Consider the following 23048-nt stretch of genomic DNA (forward strand, 5'->3'; position numbering starts at 1 on the left):
CCTACAGTTAAAAGCAAATAGAAGTAAAACGAAAATGTCTTGAAATCACAGAATGTAGATCTAGTTGTACGGAAGATTTATAGACTAGATAGAGATTTATATCAAAATATTAGAACTATTAAATCTAAAACGTTTAGTCAGTTTAGATTAAAATAAGTCTGTAAGAAGCTGTTGGCCAAAAGATGGCCACTAAGCATTATGGGATTTCATAGTTGATCGCAATGGTTAATGAGATGACGTCATTTTACCCACAATACCGTGCTAGCAATGGCTGCTCATGCTAATCGATAATTACATTCGGAGTTCTGAATGTTATTCGATAAAACAAACCATATAAATGATATATTGATTCTTAATGGTACCACCAAGGTTTGTAAACCATGATAGTAATGTAAATAACATTTTATTATAAATGCCAACTGAATAGTTAACCCTCAGTCATAGATTTAGATTTAGAATTTTAGACTTAGACTAGAAATCAAATTTATTAGACTAGTCAGTCTACTTCTTGACTACTCTATACTCTAAGTCTAAGTCTAAGAGACTAAGTAGTAAGTAAGTACTCAGTACTCTGACTCTAGAATAGATCTACTGACTAGATTATTATTATAGATTGATAATAGATATACTAAGATTATTAAGATATAGATCTAGATTATAGATCTAATAGATGATCTAGTCCTAGTATTCTAGTAGTAAGTAGACTAGTACTAGTAGTACTGTACTAGAATTAACTACTTTAAACTATAAGTAGAAGTCTCTTACTCTTACTCTAGTCTAAGCCTAAGCCAGGCTAAGCCTACTTGACTACTTACTAGATCATACTAGATCTATAATCTATATTATTACTTACTTTACTTAGGACTTAGTAATTAGATCTAGTCAGTAGACTCTAGTCAGTCTAGTACTTTGTTTTAGACTTGTGACTCTTGTCAGTAAGTTTTTTGAGTAAGAGTAAGAGTTAATGACTACTATGAGTGACGACTAATGAACTAACTAATGTCAGTAATTGTGAGTAATGTCTAATTTGTCTTACTAAGCCTAAGTTACTTAGTTCTAGAGTCTACCCTGATCTAGGAATACACTACACTACTAGACCTAGACAGTGTACAGTTACCAGTACTTACTTAACTTGTTTACTAGAGACAGTAATGAGTAGAGTCTAGACTCTAGAGTCTAGAGAGTAGTAAAAGTTACAGTATAGATTAGTGTTATATAATAATAAATAATAGTAAATAATAGAGATCTAGAGTTGAGAGTTATAGATTATTATATTATAGAACCTATGATTAGTATGATACTACTATATATATATATATAGATCTAGTATATTTAAGTATAGGATAGGGCCTCGACTTAGATTTATCTAAAATCTAGACTAATTTAGATAGAATATTTAGAGTTACTTAGACTTAACTGATAACCTTAGACTCTAGACTTAGTACTAGTAAAACTAGTAGACTGTGTTAGTATTATTAGTGTTTTTGTACTATTTTATAGTATTTTCATTTGTATAATTTAATAAAGTTAATATATAAGTATTATGATATTATCTGATAATCATGACTCATCATAATGAAGATTTAAATGCTGTCTATGACGTGTTACTAATTACTGTTTGTGAGTAGATCTATTCTATCACTATGACTTTCATCTTTAACACTTGAATGTCTTAAGTGGCTCATTAGACATGACTAGACTGATTACAGCTTGGAATAGATCTATATTAGATACATTCTACAGTACTCAGTGTATCTAGAATTTCTAGTCTAGTAGTAGTAGTAGACAGACTAGACTCTTTCTATATTAGTGACTTTAGATCTATTGTCTATATAGAATATATCAGATGTAAAGTATTGTAAAGATCATTTTCTACTGTGACTGACTGTAGTCAGATCTGATCTAGTCAGTGTTGTCTGTACCATGTCAGGGCCATTCCACTCCAGTATTGTTAGTAATCTGTTAGTGTTAGTGTATAATACTATTGAGTAGATACTGACTGAGTTAATGTGTAGTCTAGACTCTATACTTATAATTATAATTAACCCTTAATTTTATATTGACTTAAAGATCTATGTACTATATATATATATATATATATATTATATATTATATATAATATACATGAGACTAGAGTCTGGACTAGATTCTAGATCTACCTGAACCTATCAATCTATCATTTATGATCATCTACTTAAATCTACTACTCTCAATTGAAATATTCAATCATAATGAATAATTTGACCACATCGCAAGAACAAGTAGAAAGGTCTAAGTCTAGATTTCTGAACAATTCAAAGAAAGACAAAGTCATGTTCAAAGTCAACTATCTATACTACTATAGTGCATCACAAAGCTAAATAATACATTACACTACACAGGTGACTGAGCATCTTTGATTTCACCTCAAAAGTTATGTTTAGTCAAATAACTACTAGATCTTGATTATCTTGAGTCTAGTTTTTAGATCTATTATAATTATAGATAAGATATGGATTACCTAATTGAATAAAAGTTCCCCTTTCAGGGCGGCAGATGATGAGGCCCATGGTTAGCGAGGGTGTCATGTGGCCAGCACAATGACCAACTGCCTTATGTAGTAATAATTTATTTTTAAAAAGCCTAATATATAATAATAGAATTTAGATAAAATATAGAATCAGATATTTGATATATATTTCAGATACAGACGCACATTTCATTTTTACGTGTCCAAAACTAATGGTATTTGTGTTGGGTATTAAAATTAAAGTGTCCTTATACAGTATAATGTAAATATTTCGTTTTATTTTTTTTCTAACCAAATTAACAATGTAGTAACTATTTTAATTTTTTAGCAGAGCATTTGAGTTAGAAAAAAACACAACTTTTTTCATCTAATTAGCTAATATATTATATCTTTATTCTTTAATTTACATACTAACAAAACAATTTCCCTTAATTCTGCCAGTTTTATTGTTTCATAGTAGAAAGCACAATTTTAAGTTGCCATTAGCCTGACAGTTAATTACATTTTAGACCATATACTTAGTATCTCTATATTTTGAAGTTTTAGTCACGAAAACATTTTATTTATTTTTTTTATGAGAAAATAAATTCATTATTTATCATGTTAGCATATTATGCTTTAGTTGAAAACCATGTAATTTTAATTCTAAATAAATTAAAATATGACTTTTTTTTTTTTTGTCACAGGTTTTACAGTTTCATAGATGATCATTTTTAACTTATTTACTCAATTTGGGCTATAAATCTATAGCCTTCTACAAAAACAACTAATATAGGCAAGGTTTCAAAGAGTATCCATTACTTGCCTTGAGTAGTCGGCTTCCCACATCCACCATGGGAGATGCCAGTGAGTGCAACATTAAAGTTATATGTCGTGTTCGACCACTCAATGAATCAGAGGAAAGGGCTGGAAGTAAATTTGTCCTCAAATTTCCTACAGATGATTCCATCAATATAGGAGTAAGCTACAGTTCAACTTGTTTCTTATATATAGATATCTGTTCATTTTATTGCAACTTAAAAAAAATGTGTGTGTGTGTGTAAGTTGTCTCCATGATAAATTGAGAACAGTCACTAGCGACAGCCTCAGCTTTATTCCAGCTAGTGTCCATGTTTTTCTTTTATTCTGTATGAAGGTACAGTGCCATGTTATATAGATAGGCCTTGTTTCTGTTTTCACAATTTCAGCATCAATGTCATTGCAGTCTTTAGAGAGCAAGATTGACATTGTCTTAGTGTTTAGCAATGAATTAACTCATTGGTGGCATTGTCTCAGTTTGTGATTCTTAGGAATTTACTGTTATTTATTTTGGGCAACATTTAGTAACTTCTCACTTTTTTACAGATGTCTTTCATGTCTTGCAATAGGAACAAAATGTGATTGTAGAATAAGTAAACAGTTATCTCTATGTTAATCCATTGAATTGATTGGTCCATGTAGGCCCCTTCCTTCCCATGCCACATTATGTAAGCATCCACACTTCAGGTTATGATGCTCATGAACTTTTTTATCTGTTCCATCTATGTCTGTCCAAAGTTTCAGGATTTAGGTCTTGTCCCAATTAATTCAGAGGCCAAACTTAAGTGCTCTCTATCAAGGCATTCTTTATGTTTTGTATACTCCTATTTGTAGCCTAAATTTACTTTGTTGTGAAAGCCCAGGTACTTTAACCTGTTTGTTTCATTTTATGGAATACACAAGGCTATTTGGTTCATATTTTCCTCATTGTATAATCCATGGCTGGGAGGGATGTAAGGGGGGGGGGGATAAAATTAGCTATCATTTTGATGTTGAAATACTCTTCTCCTTTGTCTGTTCTGGCACAGCAACTGGATTTGTTGTGGAGATGTAGCTAGAACAAAGTAGTATTCCAAGCTTTGTATGATAATGTTTTACTGGACAAAATCTATTCAACACATGTTGTACCACTTGTTCTTTCTTAAGCCTTTCATCTAAGGCAGAACAGTGTTGAAAACTTTGACTGAAATGAGGGTACTGCTCCTTTGGGAAGCTTTATAACCATTCCTTTTTGCCAGTCTGCAGGAATCTATCCTTTGCCAGCAAAGACCTAAGAAGATAGGTCATTTTGTCAACTTGGTACTGTCCACCTTGTTTGGGTATTTCTGCTGACACCATGTCCAGCTCTGACACTTAGTTGTTTTTCAGGAACCCAGAAACTTCTGTTGTGATTAAATCTGTACTCTATAAAAGTTCTTATAGTTTTAAAATTATTTTTAGCACATATGTGTGAAAATATCTTTTTCCCTCCAAGTTCATTTGGTTCAATAAATATACATCACTTATAATGTCTGCCTTGCTAAGCTTTGACTTTTTTGGAAAAATGCTAATGTGCATTTTTTTTATATAAGCTTTATTTATTTATTTTGTTTTTTTAAGGGAAAATTGTTTGTATTTGACAAAGTTCTAAAGCCAAATGTTACTCAAGAATATGTCTACAATGTCACTGCTAAACCAATTGTTGCTGGTAAGTTGATCTTTTTTTTTCTGGGATAACTGAATATTATTAATGTCTGCTGTTTATGTGTTTGTGACCTCTTGTTGAATGTATTCTGTTTGAATGCTTTCATTTTATTAAATAATACAGAAATCTTTTGTAGCATAGTTAGAAAGTAATAATTAAATCCTTTAAATATAGTTTGTTACAAATGATTGTAGAAGTTGAGCCAACTGATTGGATTTTCTTCAAGGGAGTGCTATCACACAAGTTTGTAATAAATAAAGGTTTATAGTAAAAGTCTGTTTGGCAATTAACTTATCTTCTATGGTAAAGGAGTTGTGTGAGGGAGTTCTTTTGAATAATCCTTAAAAACAACTTAACAACAATTTGAAGCAGCAAATGTGATATTGATAAGGTTATTATCCCACTCAGTTGCAACACTAATCATCACTCTGTCTATTTTTAGATTATCAAAATTTTCAGGATTAAAATTAACATATGAGCAAATAATATTTGACCAACCAAAGGGACCCAGATCTATCCATGAAGAGTTTTATAAACAAGTGATAGATTTTTGAAGCGTGGTTAAGTATTTCATTTACAAAAATATTTGTGGAAATGTTCCCACTGATTTCTTTTAAAAACACCATCTCATTTATTCATTTTTAAACCTCTTAATTAAAAATCCCTAGGCCCCTTTTAAAGTATTGATTGTCTTGTTAGTTTACTAATATATCAATACTGTTATAAACCTGCTGGTGACACAGATGGGGGTAGTGCTGTGTGTTTTTTAGACTACGCCAATCGCCCGGGCCAGCGCTAAACAAACGGTCAGCCGTGACAAGTGACAGTATAGGCCAGTTCGGCAAGTGCCTGTGTCGTAAATATTACGTACTTATGTAATCAACCTAAGCGGTCGAGCGACATTCCATCCGGTTCTGGAAGGCCAGTAGAGACCCTATATAAGAGCGAGTGTGTTAGAGTCAAGACTTCATGTTACCTCGCAATATGACCAGTACGAGGCGAAGTTAGAAACAGCACGGTGTGTGAATTCAGGCAGAGCAAGGCTAGGTTTTTTTGGACAGTTAGTATAATGTTGTTGCCAATTGTGATGAATTTGAAATTAAACTGTTACTGATACTTTGGAGCCCTGAGTTGTGAGGTTCAAGCCTGGATAATAAGAGATTCGTTACAATAATAAGAAAAGCCTTTTGTAGTCTTTAGTGATGCTAAAGTGATCCTACAGATGATTCCATCAATATAGGAGTAAGCTACAGTTCAACTTGTTTCTTATATATAGATATCTGTTCATTTTATTGCAACTTAAAAAAAATGTGTGTGTGTGTGTAAGTTGTCTCCATGATAAATTGAGAACAGTCACTAGCGACAGCCTCAGCTTTATTCCAGCTAGTGTCCATGTTTTTCTTTTATTCTGTATGAAGGTACAGTGCCATGTTATATAGATAGGCCTTGTTTCTGTTTTCACAATTTCAGCAAGAGATTCGTTACAATAATAAGAAAAACCTTTTGTAGTCTTTAGTGATGCTCAGATTGTCTGCATTCTGTTATCGACTGATTTAACACACCTCTACTATTTAGTTGTACAATTTGAACTTCGTTTAGTGGGACATTGGTCTTAAAAAACAAATGCAGAAATATGTTTGAAAACAAAGTGTGGAGAAGCTGTTCAAATTCTTTTCAGTTTTCATTTAGTGTTCCACACTTGTATTATGAATTGTATTATAATTTGTTCCCTTTTAGTGCACTCAAATTATTTTTAACTTTATTTAGACTGATCTATGGCCCTTAGTGTGAGTGTGAAATGTTAGTCATGTCTAGTATATGGCCAGTGTTTGCAGTGTGTTCTTTGTGTCTGGTAGATGGCCAGTGTCTGCAATGTGCTAGTTTAGCAAATGATGAAAGGGTGTATCAGTAGCATGCATACATTTTGCATTATTTAGTCATTTTAAAAGATTAAAACAATTAATTTAATTTATTGAACTGTATTATTTATTGTTCTGTGGAAATCTCCATACATGGAAACTCAAATGCTAACATTTTAGTATATAAACTGGTTTACCATAGCTGGAGATTAAGTTGGTTGACCTATATGACTAGGACAGTATGACTTGTCAGTTCTTCACAGACACATGCGTAAATCTGTGTTCTGGCATAATTATAGTGTTAGAGGCCTTAGAATCTTAGTTATACCAAAGATTTTGTACCCTTATACAGGAACATTATGCATAAACACTTCTTTGTTGATCAATGAATCAGAGCCTCTAATTAGCTAAGATCCAAACTACAATGTGACTTTTGTACTATTAATACCTGTGCATGTATTTTAATGACAAGCATTTTGAAACAATACTTACTGGTAATAAAGATGGAAACCTCAATTCTTTTTGTTCTAGGGCTATTTTAGGTTGGGAAACATTTAAAAAGAAAAAAAAAAGTTTGTAGCTCTATAGTCTGATGAAATACAAACAAATATTGATTCTAATTTTCTATTTATGTTATGCATTCAATGCTATTGTAACAGAACAAAACAGCTAGTGCTTAAGGAGCCTAGTCTGAAGCAGACAATTCCTAGCTAAATTCCTTTAAATTCTAAATGGTGCCAAGAAAGTCTTTATTTTTAGCTGTACATAATAACAATGCTGCGACACAGTAAATACATTGTAATACAAAGAATTTTTTAATTGCCTAGTGTGGAGGGGGGGGGGTTAGAATTAACAATGCTCTTCCCCTCTCCCCATTCCTGCTAATTAGCAAGACATCAATACCATCGCCCGTGGGATTCATGGGGGACAAACGATTAAATCGATGACCGCCAATGATTCCTAAATCTTTGGACTAGACCAGCTCTGCTGTCTGATTTCTTAACAATTAAAATATATTTTATAGTAGGCTATGTACTAATATTGACAAATTTAATCTCTCTTCCCTGTCGGATGTTAGTGGGCGATTGTTCTTTTCACCCCTGCCCCGGATCCGTCAGTGATCTGCTATTGTTATTAAATTGTTTATCAGCCGAACTAAAAACATGTGGCTCTGAATAAACTTGAGCTCAACCTGGAATGCTCACATTTGTACTTAGAAGCTTTGTTTCCCCCTCGCCCCATGGGTTTCCATTGTCATCATCCTCCACTAGCAACAAGCCGTCTCCAGCTGTCTTCATTTGATGTAAGGCTTGTTTGGTGCAGAAGAGAAGATTGGCTGACTATACACACACACAAGAATTGGGTGTATTTCTTGTCAGAGTTAGCCGCTATTAGATCTAACGCCTAGTACACTGAACACACTTTGTTCAAGAATCGCATTGTCTTCCTATTGGGCGATAGCCTGGAGGTACCGGGCTTAGTGCTGATGGGGGAAAGGAGGGGGAGGCATATTACTTGCCAGCTTGGTAGAGTGTGATTTCATCGGTGGCACGCCTACAGTTATCTCCTACGCGCAGCAAAAATAAAAATTGCCCCCTCCCCCGCCCCATTCACATCTCCCCCAAAAAGGTCAACTTAGATGTCTCGTGTCCTTGGGCCAGATGACGTGTTGTTGTTTTTTATGATTAGCTTATTGGTCACTTCAGTGAAATGCTAGTCGCTGCGCTAGTCTTAGCTAACGTGCGGGCTCTATAGTAGCTACTCAATACACCAACGAAATGTTTTGACAGTTTTACACGGAGGCGCTACTTTTACTTTCTCTCCATAGCGTCCTTTCCAAATCTTTATCTACATCTCGCTACGTGCTATTTATTACTTCATCTCTCCTCGTGGATTAGTGACAAAACCAACCTCTCTGTGACGTTTCAAGTGACACGAACCTAACCTTGTGTCCTAGCACAAATCTCGGCCTCGCTGTACAATGGTTACGTCCTACAAGCGCCTTCCCCACCTTTCTCTCAATACCGGTTCGCTGACTTATTCAATGTTTAGCTCCATATATGGAAGTAGTCGCTCCTAAAAGTTGTCACGGTTGTCAAATAGAACTGCGTCATGGCATAGTTTACCTTAGCATTATAGTTCTATTTACTGTTTATTTTCATCTTAGTTCTATGCGTGGATCTTTCGTGTCTCGCTAAAATTATTAGGTTACAAGATCCACTGCTAGAAAGTATTGAACTTGATTTCAATGATACTTCTTGCTAGTGGTATCGATCTGATGTGTGCTCTTTTTGACAGTGTGCCAACTCACTGAATTGTTGTGCACGATGTAACAGCTTGAAGGTGTTTGCAAAGATATTTGGCTGTGTATTGATTCATAACAAAAGCGACGCTTTTAATAAAGACTTGTTGCACTTCTAGGCAGCCAACCATTTCAGTTGTATTCTGCCCTCTACACTGCTCATTTACATAATCCTGGTACCTGTTTTTCTGGTTGTCAACATTTGTTGTTGATCAGTAGTGTCTCTATTCACACAGTTGTTTTAATATTGAAAAAAAAAAAATAGACGCACACGTCTAATGAAAAGATTCTTAGCTATCTTTCTAGATGAAATCTCTATTATTGTATCTTGTGTATTGTCTCACCTTCTCTCTTGCCGGGGTATTTCTTAGTATTGCCTGCATCAGTTATCTCAAGCATTTCCTTTCAAGAGAGTTGTTACCAGATTTCTGACATAAAAAAAAAACAACAAGCAAAAAAATATTACATATCTTTCCATTGTACTTTTCTTATGTCTTTCCATTGTACTTTTCTTATGTTGAACATGTTTTAAATGTGACATCATCCTAGAGGCACTACAAACTATGGAAGACCTGAGTCTTCTTTGCTACAACTTTCCATTCAAAATATTTGTACTTATTTGCATATATGACTTGTGAATTATTGATAGTTTTATTGACAGTTTTTCTGAAGATTGCATTGCACTTATTTAGTTATTACAAGCACCTTAAAATGTAAAGGTGTCTAAAGTGATATGAAAAGTTTGAATACCTGTAGCAGTGGATCAGTTTTGGAGTTTGATTTGAGGTCATTGAAAGTTGTAAATTCAACTGTCCATCTTTCATGGCTTGAATACATTAACACATTTCAGTATCCATCCTGGTAGTTCAACATTTTCATGACATAATAAAGGGTAAGGACCAACTAAATGTCATAAATCACTTACACCACTAAAACCATTTGACTTGGCTCCAGATATGACTTTTAGGGTTCTGATTTTACTTTTGGAATAAGTACAATCATCTTCATGGATCTTTCTGCTTCTTTTAGGTAGCATTTATTGGCTTTGCTCCACTCTGGTAATTTATTTTTACGATATAAACCATATTTGTAAGGTTTTCTCACAATAACATTCATATTCAGTAATGCACCTGGTGTTTATTGTGAAAAGTGTGTTTTCATTTATTTGACTGACATAATGCAATACCAAATTTGTTTTCATTTCTTTGTCTGAAGTAATCAGAAGATTTTCTCTTTTTCTAAATAAAAAGTTGTAGTTTGAATGGACTCTCCCATCAGAGTTGACTGGTAATTGAGTACTCCATTTTTTTCAATTTTTATGGATTCATGCTTTATGGTTTAACCCTTAAAGTGCTGAGCTGTTTTACACTGAGTGTATACAAAATGGAATTACAATTCTGATGTTTAGAGGCTAAACTGCCACACGCATTTTAAGGGTTAAATAGGATAGAAGGAAATTTCTTCTATAAATTTAAAAGGAAATCTATGTATCTTTACAGATGTACTTAGTGGATACAATGGGACCATTTTTGCTTATGGACAAACATCCAGTGGTAAAACACATACCATGGAGGTGAGCATACAATTCCTATTGAGTGTTATCAGATACATTTGTCTTATTTAAGCAGACTGAAGATTTAATGATGGATCCAATTAGTTAATTACAAATTTGTCATTAAATCAAAAGTTGAGCTAAGAATGCCTTTTTTTTTCAGGGTGTTATGGGCAATGAGCCATTGCAAGGTATTATCCCTAGAATTGTGCAAGATATCTTTAACTACATTTATGGCATGGATGAAAACTTGGAGTTTCACATTAAGGTATTGGTTTAGCTGCATAGCTTTCTTTTACTTTGTTGTTAGTTTCTTTCTTAGACATTTTGTTTTTCAAACAATCATACTACTATAATGTTTTGTTTGTATCTAGGTCTCATACTTTGAAATATATATGGATAAAATCAGGGATTTGCTGGATGGTAAGCTCACTGTTTAAGCTGACTATTCAATCTTTGAGTTTGTTTTCTCCTATTTAAGTTTTTGAAATTTTGATCACAAAATAGATTCATTTTATTTACTGGAGTAACTTTTACACTTGTGGAAGTTGAAATACTTTAAAAATAAGTAAATTGGTTATGATCTATAAGTAATGGTCTGATAAGGATATATATTTTTAGTTGTTCCCTTTGACCTTAGACAAGTATTAAAAAGATAAATATTTCTATTACTTCACAGTAACCAAAACCAACCTTTCAGTACATGAAGATAAAAATAGGGTTCCTTATGTCAAGGTAAGAATGAGTGTATTTTTAATTGTCTGTTGATTTATTATCTAATTAATCTATACAAATTCTGAATTTTGTTTAGATTTTATGTGAAAGAAAAATGGTGTCGTTATACTAAATACCTGGTACAATTCAGTGTATCTGTTGTTGTTTTTTTTCACTGTAGGGCTGTACAGAAAGGTTTGTCTCAAGTCCAGAAGAGGTTATGGATGTTATTGAAGAGGGCAAATCTAATAGGCATGTTGCTGTTACAAGTAAGTGGCCATTCGGAAAATCTTATAAAGATGAAGTAAATGTACTCTTAATGTAGATGCACTTACTATCTGACTCTTCCTTTGATAACATTTTCTGTTTCATCCACTTGTCAGATATGAATGAGCACAGCTCAAGAAGTCACAGTGTCTTTCTTATACATGTAAAACAAGAAAATGTAGAAAATGAGAAAAAATTACATGGTAAATTGTACTTGGTGGATCTTGCTGGCAGTGAAAAGGTAAGAGCTCAGGATTTGCTGTTTAGAAGTACACCATGTATTATGTAAATACAATCATAATAATAGTGTCCATCTCTTCATCATGCAAATACTTCAAATATCTACATTTGTACAAAAACAAAGCTTGTTCTGTATAGAAAGAAAAATAAATAAATAAAACCACTAAATATTCTTGAATTTTCTAAGTTTTAAATGAAATAAGAAGTAACGTCCCATCTATTTCCAACTAAGAAAGAAACTGAATATACCAGCTTTAGAAATTCAAATTATCCTATTGTATTTTCTATTTCTTCATGTCTACAGGTCAGTAAAACGGGTGCTGAAGGGTCAGTTCTTGATGAAGCCAAAAACATCAACAAATCTTTGTCAGCTCTGGGCAATGTCATTGCAGCTCTTGCTGATGGAAATGTAAGTTTGAAATATATTTTCAAGTGTTTCTGTGAATCTCTCTAATGTCCTTGTACTGCAGTGTTTTGTAATCTATATATCTTTGTATTGAGGAGACTCAGCATATTTTTATGCTCTCTTTGTTTCAGAAATCTCACGTTCCCTATAGAGACAGTAAATTGACTAGGATATTACAAGAAAGTTTGGGTGGTAATGCTCGTACTACAATGGTTATATGTTGCTCTCCTGCTTCTTACAATGAAGGGGAAACAAAGTCCACACTTATGTTTGGACAAAGGTAGTCTTGTGTTTTAGTTTTTTGTTTTCTTTTAACCTTTAGCTACACACAATGTACAAAGAATAGTTATTTTTAATCTTAAGTCTTGCTAAAAAATCTAAAGAAATTTGAATTATGTTTTCTAGAGCCAAGACCATCAAGAATGTTGTCAGTGTCAATGAAGAACTAACAGCAGAAGAATGGAAGAGACGCTATGAAAGGGAAAAAGAAAAGAACAACAAGATGAAGCTGATTATTTTGAAACTGGAAGCAGAATTGCAGTCATGGAGAAATGGTAAAATGACCTTTCATTGTTAAGTACCTTTTGGTTATTTAATTAGTGAGCATGATTCTTTAGTTAATAGCTTTGTTGGTTTTACAGGCAAAACTGTTCCAGTAGAAGAGCAGGTGGATGTGAAGACTGCTGCCATGGAAGCTGAACCCACTGCCCCAGGCCAGGCTGCCATTGACCAGGCTGCTATGCAATCCAGTTTCATTGGTCTTGTCAGTGGAGGAGTCAGTGCTATTCCAGAGGCTGAAAAGGCTCAGCTAGAAGAAGAGAAGATGAAATTGTACCAGCAGCTTGATGATAAGGTGCACTCCTTTTTCTATTAATCATCACCACTTTTACACTGGCATTAAAATATGTATTTGTCTTAAGTTACTGGGGTTTTATTCCAAAAGTTAATTTTTGCTAGACGTATATGGTGTTTTGCAAATGGAGAAGATGATCACCAGTATGTATTGTTCACATCTAATTGCATTTTTGTTTCTCAATTGAAAGGATGATGAAATCAATAACCAAGGTCAGCTCATTGAAAAGCTGAGAGAACAAATGCTTGAACAGGAGGAACTCATTGCCAACTCCAGAAGAGACTATGAAAGTTGTCAAGCTGAGATGGCCAGGATTCAAGCTGACAATGAATCTGCCAAAGAAGAGGTGAAGGAAGTCCTTCAGGCCCTGGAAGAGTTAGCTATGAACTATGACCAGAAATCACAGGAGGTAGAGAGTAGAAAGAAAGACATTGAGATTCTGAATGAGGAAATCAATCAGAAAACTGTGAGTTTGCTTTTTCTATTCAAAGATATTTTGTATTCAGGTTAAAAGCTAGCAAACCTTCATTTGACTCGCCCTTTCTCTTATTTCAAGGTCAAAATTAGCAACTTGCAGGCAGAACTTGAGTCTCTTCGTGATTCATCATCTCATCAAAAGAAGAGAGTGGTTGAAATGATGTCTAGTTTACTCAAAGATCTTGGTGACATTGGTGCTGTTATTGGAGGTAGTGCATCTGAGAACAAAGTAAGGCTTCTTATTTCTTTATCATTCCTATTTACATTTGTCTATGTTCATATTATAGTTTATATAATTCTATTTTTGACCTGCCACAGCCAAACAGTGGAGCTGGAGAGAAACTGGAGGAAGAGTTTACTGTAGCTAGACTCTATATTAGCAAAATGAAATCTGAAGTCAAAACTCTGGCTACAAGAGCTGCCAATTTAGAAAATGCACAGTCAGAAAATAACAAGAAACTAGATGATGCCAACTCAGAATTATCAGAATGCCAGCTGAAAATTCAACAGGTAAAAAAATAAGCACTGAAAATTTCAGTTAAAAGGAATGTCAATTAATTGAAAATTCTGTTTTTTTTATGAAATAGAAACTTTATTGTGTATTTAAATTTAGTGAGTAAATACTGCTAGGAATATATATTACTTTAATTACAGTATTTTGTGTTTTCTTAATTTCTGTACAAACTTTTTTTTCTATCCTTATTAGTAGTTAAGTTTGTTTTCTTAATGTTAACATTTTGAGAAAAAGTTGTTGTTTAATTTTTTTTCCGCTATCAGTACGAAGCCAAGATGGCTACTTTGAGTGAAACCATTAAAGATGTTGAGCATAAAAGACGTCAATTGGAAGAAAATGTTGACTCTCTCAATGAAGAAGTGGCTCGATACAAAGCTAGTGGTCAGTGCACAGTACATGTTTTCTTTGATTAGAAGATATAAAGATTTAATTACTAAAAATGATTTCTGCACTCTTATTTTTTTTTTAAAACCAAGTTGTCCATTCCATTTCATCTTGTACAGAAACCATGCATGCTACAGTCACACAAAAAGTCCAGGAAGCGTCAGACAAATTACAGTCTGAGATTGAGATGAAGGAGGCCTTGGAAAAACAGATGCAGAGCCACCGTGAGCAGCATCAGAAACAATTGTCCAGTCTTAGGGAGGAAATCTCTGATAAACAGACACTTATTGATGAACTGAAAGAGTGAGTGAAATAGCTACATTCATCCTACATATGATTTTTGTTTAAAAAGTTGTCTTTGCTTTTATAAATGTTTTTTTTTTTTATTTGTATAATAACCATTTTTTTTAACTGACTTGGTCATATTTATTTTTTTTTAAATTATCATTTTCCTCCAGAACCAACCAGAAACTGACCCTAGCTCTAGACAAACTACAAAAGGACTATGAATCTCTGAAAGCAGAAGAAGCTGAGAAAGCCAGTCGTCTCTCTGAACTTACACTGCAGATGGACAAACGAGAACAGGCAAAGGAGGATCTTAAAGGCTTAGAGGAGACAGTGGCCAAGGAGCTGCAGACATTGCACAATTTGAGAAAACTGTTTGTTCAAGACCTACAGAATAGAGTTAAAAAGGTAAAAAATTAAGTCTTGTTTATGCATTATTTATAATACATTAGTTGTTTCTAAACAGATTTTTTTAACATGTTCTTGTTTCTTATTAGGCTGCCAATAAAAAAGAAGAGGAGGAGGATGAAGAATCTGGAGGAACTGTTGCACAGAAACAGAAAATTTCTTTCTTAGAGAATAATTTAGAACAACTAACCAAAGTTCATAAACAGGTCATTATTTTCTATGTATTCTTTAGTTTGTTTGGACACTACAGTATTAGGGCTGCGGCAGTTTAACAGTTAAAATTGTATATGGACAAGCTATTGGGCTCAATCAATTCAGTCTAACTATAAGAATAGTGAAACTTGTTTCAATGACATACTTTTCATATTTGTATGATCTCTGTTGTAGTTGGTGCGAGACAATGCAGACCTGAGATGTGAACTTCCTAAGCTTGAGAAACGTCTCAGGGCCACCATGGACAGAGTGAAATGTCTGGAGACTGCTCTGAAGGAAGCCAAAGAGGGTGCCATGAGGGACCGCAAGAGGTTTGTTTCTTTTATTTTTTATTTCTGTCCTTCTGTTTAGTTGGTCAGGCTGTTTAGTCCAAAAAGTTGTACCCCCTTTACGTTATACTTAGACTCATGTCCTCCTCCTTTTTGTTTAGCAGTGCCACAAATCCCAATGACATAAAGTAAGTATTTTTCTCATTCAGAACAAACAAAATTTTAACCTGTAGGTCAAGGCTTTTTAACAATCTAGGCAGTCAATGATAAACTGTAAGCTAGAATTTTCTTTCTTTATATAATCATAAAGCTTGGTAGGCATTTTTTTTTGTTTGTTTTTGTTTTTTTATCTTTCTTAAAGAAAGACTTAGTTAAACTGTAATTTGTTCATATTTTAGTCTGTAATTATCTTTGTCTATAAAAAATAATATATTTTCATTGCCTTTGTTGATGAAACATTTTTGTTAAAAAAAAATTGGACTGAAATTTTGAAGGGAAAACAAATTTGCATGATATTCTGACATTGTATCTTTTGAAAGTAAATAGTCGCTCAGGATATACACACTGAACCAAAAAAACCTCTCTATTTATTGTGAACTTAACTCCTACACATGTATAACAGACTCCAAACATTCAAGTGGTACATTCTAGTGTTTTGCTTTCACTATTTCAGTTGACCAGCTTCTAATGACTATTTTTTTGTTTGGTCTTCTTCTATATATTGTATATATGACATGACTAATGATTTTGTGTTTGGAAATGGTAGTATATATCCTTGATATCATCGTTGAACAACTTTTAGTCTTTGTTGTATTCTGTGTGGTCATACTTTTTTTTATATATATTTCTTAAGTCCAACCCAGAAGTTGACACACTTATTGGCCATGGACACTACCAGCACCATCCATATTTATGAGATGAAGTTTTTAGATTGACTATTGCAACATCCAACACATTTTACTTTTTTTTTTTTAATATGCAGTTTTCTTTCTTGAATATCAATACTGTTTTCATTTTTGAATACTATAATTATTTCTATAAGGAGTGAAGAAAAAAATCAATTTCTAAAATATTTTCATACAATTAGTAATTTTTAAAGGCTAGGAGAGATACATTTTCTAAATAAAATCCTTTAAAAGCAAAAGATCCTTTGATTATCAAATTTACCAATTAATTGTGCATAAATGCTGTGTTCTTAGATTTAGTAATTTTGTTTTTTACTTTAGCACCTTGATATTTGAAGTGACAACAAAAAATCTTGTCAGATATAAAAGTAAAAATAGTTGCTCATATCAGAAATGTCCTTAATCAGGTGCAACATTTCTTTCTTTCTAAATGTAAGCTTGTTACTTCATTTGGAAACAGGTTATACAAAATACATTTCCAAATAAAATGCAGTGTTTTAATGCAGTTGTGTAAACACATTGTTTAGCAGCGTTTCAAAAGTAGAAAACTGATTCTTTGTTAAATGCCATTGTTTTCTTTTGTATCATTCTTTTTAGATATCAAATGGAAGTTGACAGAATTAAAGAGGCTGTGAGACAGAGGAACCTCGCTCGTAGAGGGCATGCACCTCAAATAGGTATTTGACAATTTTTAATTATAATTATTTATAATTAATATTGTTTTTGTATTTTTTAATCACATCAGAAAATCCGATTTTTTTTAAATGAAAAAAGTCCGATTTTATTATTTTCCATTTTCAGAAGAATGCGAAATAAGATTTTGATTTATATTGAACATGCGCACATCCGGTCTTTTGACAAAAATCTTGTGTTACGTATTGTCTAATTGACTAGATCTAAGTCTAGAGTCCTAGATCTAGTTCTAGAGTGACTAGAGTGGTTTGAATCAGTCTAGATAGATATATTCTAGATAAGATATCTAGTTTCTTTAATTTGAATACTTTTGATCTAGATTATTTAGATCTAAAGCGTCTAGACTTTAATTTCAATGGGTGCTTGCCAGCTTTTGTAAAGTATCGGAGTTGAGAGTATCATAATGATTGCGCTAATTGTACATTCACACCAGACTCACTCATATTTTACATTTATGGCTTTTATATAGCGGTACTTTCATGCTTACAGCATGTTCAGAGCGCTATGGTCCAATCTCATTTGTCTACCAGTGGGGGATAGGGTGTATCTGTTGTTACGATGGCCCCTAGATTTTTTCTAATTTGATTATAGTAAATTACTGAGTAAGTCTGATAGAATATACATCATAATTGATCTAGTAATATATTGGATTTAATTGGATCTAGATCACTAGAGATCTAAATCCAAGTTATTAGATTTAATTAGATCTAGATTATAGATAGATCTAGATCTGTTGTAAGAAATATATATGTTAAAGTTTTTTCTATATATCTAACTAATAACTAATCATTACTAATGCTTTAAGCTTTAAAAGCCCAGTATAGTAGAGATCCACTTCTTGTAAACAACTTGTATCAGCATGAAAAAGAGTCATATAAGGAAGCCTCAATTTGCAGTTTTATTGCTAAACATTCTCTTCCTCTAAGCATTGCTCCTCATCTGGTTGTTCTTGCTTAAGAACTCATCAGATATTCAGCAGCTTTCTCTCAATTGCTTTTTTGGTGGACTTCATGTTTAATAAACATGTGCAGTTTCTCCTGTACAAAATTTAATAATCAGTGAAACAAAAACAGAAGTGTAGCTCATACTTTTGAAGTATTTCCAAAACTCAGCATGTTTTGATTTTCAACACATTAACTCTTTATAGTTGTTTGAGAGAGAAGTTGTTACAATACCAGAAAAGCAGTTATCTATTGTAGAATGCTCAGACTGCCTGCACCTAGATATAAAGCATCTGCAAAAAGCTTTCTCCTCTCATCTATATGTACAAACAATAGTGCCTTGCTTGCATTTTGTGTGCAGTAAAGCTTATGTAGTGTAATTATTATGTAATACAACATTATTTAAAGAAAATATTAAATAAAATGATTATACATAATTTTTAAAAATTCAGCAACATCTTTTCTTAAGTCGCAGGCCAGTTCAAAAACGGGGGTGTGCAAAATTTCCTAAAATTTTTTCAAAGTCTGTTCCCATCACTGGTCACATGTATGTCTATTGAGACAGTTTTAGTTTTTTTTTATCAATGTATTTTTAACAAATGCATCTATTATTGTCTATCAGCTAAACCCATACGTCCTGGACAACACACAGGCAGTAGCCAGCCTCAACAGAACACAGGGATTAGAGGAGGAGGTGGTAACATCCCAATTAATGGACCAGCAGCTGTGAAAGACTTTGCATAAGTAAATACTGCTATAATTAGAATGTTTTATATACAAATAGTTTAACTTTCAAAATAATTCTTGCTTGTAAATTGCTTTGATAGTCAGAATAGTAAATGTTTATTTTGCCCATAATAAATATAAATACATCTGACTTTAATATCATTCAGAAACTCCTGAAATTAACTGGAAATAAGAATCAATATTCCAGTAGTCTTCTGTCTCATCATAATCATCTTTCCCTTGCGTTCCTCGTGGAACATAGGACCTCTGTAAAAACACGCCACTCTCCAGTCACTTGCTAGTTTATTAATGGTTTCCCAGCTCTTTTTTTTTCCTCTCGGCTGCTCCTTAACCATTGACCAAAGAAACAGACAAACCTCAACATCATCTGCTCTCTAGATCCCAAGGTCTGAAAGGGAAACTTTACTTCTACTTCTAATTATTATTGTTTGGTATTTTTAATATCTGAATTTAAAAAAAAAACGCTTGTCTTGTTTTTCAGTTTGTAGTCCCTACCAGAGGAGACAGCTGACTGTGATCCAAACACTTTTTCATGATCATAAGAAGACACACATTTCCTCACCTAGCATTCCGCTTCAGGCTTGTGTCTACATTGTTCATTGTACTGAGACATCTCATTTACTGTTAGATTTCTTTGCACCATATAAACTAGCAGTGTTTTTTTTTAATCATTTTATTTCAAGGCACTGAGATTGTCTAGACTTTAGTTTTTAGTTCAGAAATACAATTGCAAAGAAGAAAAAAATGTATTGCCAGAAATAATTTACATTTCATTGTGATTGACCCAAACCCATTCTGGTACAACATTGTATCCATCAACTTATCACTATGTGACATTTTGTATTTCCTGAACTTTGATCTTTTTAATGTATCTTAATGCCTCCTGGTCTGTGGTATGCAAACTATTTACCATCAGTACTCTTTAACAATGCTTAATTGTTAGTACACTAACAAGTGGGGTGTGTTGCAACAAGTGCAAGAGATTGTTGTCTCTACAAGTGCCATTAGGTGACATTCCAAAGTTCAGTTGAAAACAACCCTTTTAGTCTTTACCAAATGAACCAACACATAAAGTAGCCCAAACAAATTGGTGTAGCATTGCAAACTTGCACTTGTTGCCCTGACCCAGTTGTTCTTTTTTTTAAATCTCAATTCTGTCAATGTGGTTGCTCTTCTATCTATTCTGAACAGTAACTATGATGGTGAAACAAAATTTTTACAAGGAACTGTAGATACAATTTTTTTATGAATATGAAGCTGAATGTATGTTCACGCTTTAAGTGCAATATTTGTTTTTTTTTGTTTTGTTTTGTTCCTTTCCATGGTTAGAAAGAATGACAGCTTATTTTTTGAACTACATATCCTGCCTCAACCCTCCCCCTTTTCTTTGTGAATACTTGGAGTTTAATGTACTGCCCATTGCATTAACTTATTGTAGTTGTATATTTTATATCCAGCCTAGGTTTTGATTTGCATGTTGTGTATCTGGGCTGTGTGCATACATGACACTGTAGTACACCTTAGTGTGTACAGGGAGAAGGTTTCAAATGTTTCTGTACACTCATAGCGACTGGTGAAGGGAAATAGTTTCCTAATGGCTGGCTCTTAAATACAATTATTTATTTCCAAGCATGAGACTATGACATGGGAGCAATATCAGTCTCGCTTGAAAATAGTTTCGTCCATATTTCGTTAATTTTAAGGGTTTGCCTTAACTTAGGAGGGAAACTATTATACACAATAATGTAAAAAAAAAAAAAATCCATTAAAAAAATTCTGACATTTGTTTGTCTTATTGCTTCCTTTCTGTGTTTCTATTTTATTTGAACTAGTTGTGACCAGTTTCTTTGTTTCTAGTGTTCACATATGTTTTTTTTTTTTTAACTTATGACTTGTATAGTCAGTTCCTGAGCAGAATGTGAAAGTCACTGATGTTAATTTATTGTGATACATGGTAGTCTTCTTGTGATAGCCTTCTACTTCAATTATGGACAATTTTGTTTTGTTTCTTTTGTTGTTTTCAAATTTTTTTGTTTCCCAACATGTTAGTGGTGCTTTACTGTATTTTGTTTGTTTTAGCTGTGCAAGTTTCTCTCAGATTTGCAGAGAAGTGCATGCCATTAGAAACTTGACCTTTATTACTGAACTTTATTATGACTGTTGATGTTTCTTTGACTCCTGTGCTTCTCAATGTCACATTGCAATGCTTAGGTTATTGGATGTACAATATTTATCATTCTCTTAGTCAGTTATGGGCTGCATTTGGTTGTGCTTAGTAACGAGAATCAGTCCCTCCCCCTCATTTTATTTCAGAGCCCTCCATTAGTGGGAATGACATTCTAGACATAATCTGAGAAAAACAAAAGTGAGTTGTTGTTTTTTCCTTAGACATTTAGGTCAAAGGTTAAATGCTTTTTAAAAAATATATGTTGCAAATAAAAAGTCCTGAATTCTTTACAAAGTGTGTTTTCTTGACTTTTCTGTTGTAGTAGTATTTTACTACTGTGACCAATACAAGATGAAAGTTACTACTGTAAATTTATATTTGTCTTGCACTTATCGCAACATTTCTTAGTTTCTCTAAGCTGCTGCTTGCTTAATGAAGAAGCCTGACAAATGTTACTCCATTTATTTACCAATGGTTATCCATCATCTTGTAAGTTTTGGGGTCTCACATAATTTCATTTTGTGTGGTAGATGTAAATAATTTTTTTTTTAAATTGCGCTTGTTTGTGGCACAATAAAGTATAACACTTAATGTTTGTTTGTTACTTGTTTGAGTCTGAAGCCAGTAGCATTGATAGTTGAACACTTGTAGGATTTCACTGGAGTTTTAGTGTAAGTGTGCTCTCAGATGGAAATACAATTTGAAGTATTTCATTTGAACTTATTGACCCAAATGTCTTGGAATGATCCATTTTTTATTGTAACAGTATTTTAGCACCAACCTGATTGAGACAGGCCTACACACGGTTTTGTGTTGAAATCACATTTAGATGTGTAGAACAGAGTACTGCTAACAGACATACATTTGCTGCACTGTTCGAAACATACATTAGTCATTGTTGTATGGTATTCTGAAAGTGCATTCAAGTGTTGTTATGTTAGTCTAGTAACACTAGGGCATTCTTGGTGAGTGGGACAGCGTAGAAGTCTGAACAGAATATTAGAATATGCATCCTCTGTATGAGATCCCTCAAGAAAACATCTTGAAACTAACATGTACAAAAAAAAGAGCAGTGAGATTTATACCAAACGAAATGTTCAAATTTCATTAGAGTAACACCATTAATAAAATCACTAAACTGAGAGACACTTCAGGACAGAACAATAAAAAGTTAAGTACCCGGTAGCTATAATACATAAAACATTGAACCATAATTTACACAATAAAAAATGAGATACTCAGAAAGGCACATTTCTTATTCCATACGCTAAAACAAATCTGTACTCCTTCCCTAGTGCAATTAGAGAATGGAATGGGTTGCCCGAAGGAGCCAGAACAACCAACGACTTAGCAGAGTTATAAGTCATTGATTAACATGCATGACTAGATTGACAAGTGAATTGCGTAGGACGTAATTATTTTCTTGTTTTGAAGTGACGGCTGTAATCTATAAGAAGATAAGACAAATCAAACCTTTTTGCTAAAGATAACTTTTTTTTTTCTGCAAAGCTTTTATCAACTCACTCTGTTACAATGTACTTATCTTATACACGTTATTTCTCCCAATTAATTAGGCTATTATTGGTTTGTATAGAAAAAAGGAGATAAATCTTGCAGTATTGGTGATATTCCCATGTAAAAACTTTTTTTTTAAGTATCTATCTATCTATATAATTTTCTTCATGGCTCAAGAGTTTGGACACGCAAGCAAGAAGTACAGGAAAGATCACTCTTTTATTTCTGCAAGTCGGACGAACTAGAGTTACGCCAGAAAAAAAAAGAGGGGGTAGGGGAGAACAGTAGTATTTACCCGTCACTAAATAGCAGGGCCATCTTTGTTGTGACCAAGAAAGATCCCTCT

The 23048-nt window shown here is 33.3% G+C and overlaps 1 protein-coding gene across 2 annotated transcripts; it reads left to right on the forward strand.

The window, feature by feature from the left end:
- Positions 1-213: 213 nt before the first annotated feature.
- On the forward strand, positions 214-21778 carry LOC106073099 (kinesin heavy chain-like). 2 transcript variants are annotated; one of them, XM_013233568.2, is made up of 25 exons: positions 214-369; positions 3196-3468; positions 4907-4994; positions 10652-10725; positions 10868-10972; positions 11079-11127; positions 11384-11439; positions 11600-11687; positions 11802-11926; positions 12230-12334; positions 12463-12611; positions 12737-12885; positions 12973-13184; positions 13375-13650; positions 13741-13890; positions 13980-14171; positions 14439-14556; positions 14679-14862; positions 15018-15252; positions 15342-15458; positions 15640-15776; positions 15896-15922; positions 17237-17316; positions 18896-19017; positions 19502-21778. In XM_013233568.2, exons 2-24 carry the CDS (start codon positions 3343-3345, stop codon positions 19015-19017), a joined length of 2964 nt encoding a protein of 987 aa, XP_013089022.1. In that variant the 5' UTR covers positions 214-369; positions 3196-3342; the 3' UTR covers positions 19502-21778. The 2 variants fall into 2 exon arrangements, with proteins under 2 accessions (XP_013089022.1, XP_013089023.1); XM_013233569.2 differs by lacking the exon at positions 15896-15922.
- The last annotated feature ends 1270 nt before the right edge of the window (positions 21779-23048 follow it).

Source organism: Biomphalaria glabrata, chromosome 1, assembly GCF_947242115.1.
Source record: "Biomphalaria glabrata chromosome 1, xgBioGlab47.1, whole genome shotgun sequence".
NCBI classification, from domain to species: Eukaryota; Metazoa; Mollusca; class Gastropoda; family Planorbidae; genus Biomphalaria; species Biomphalaria glabrata.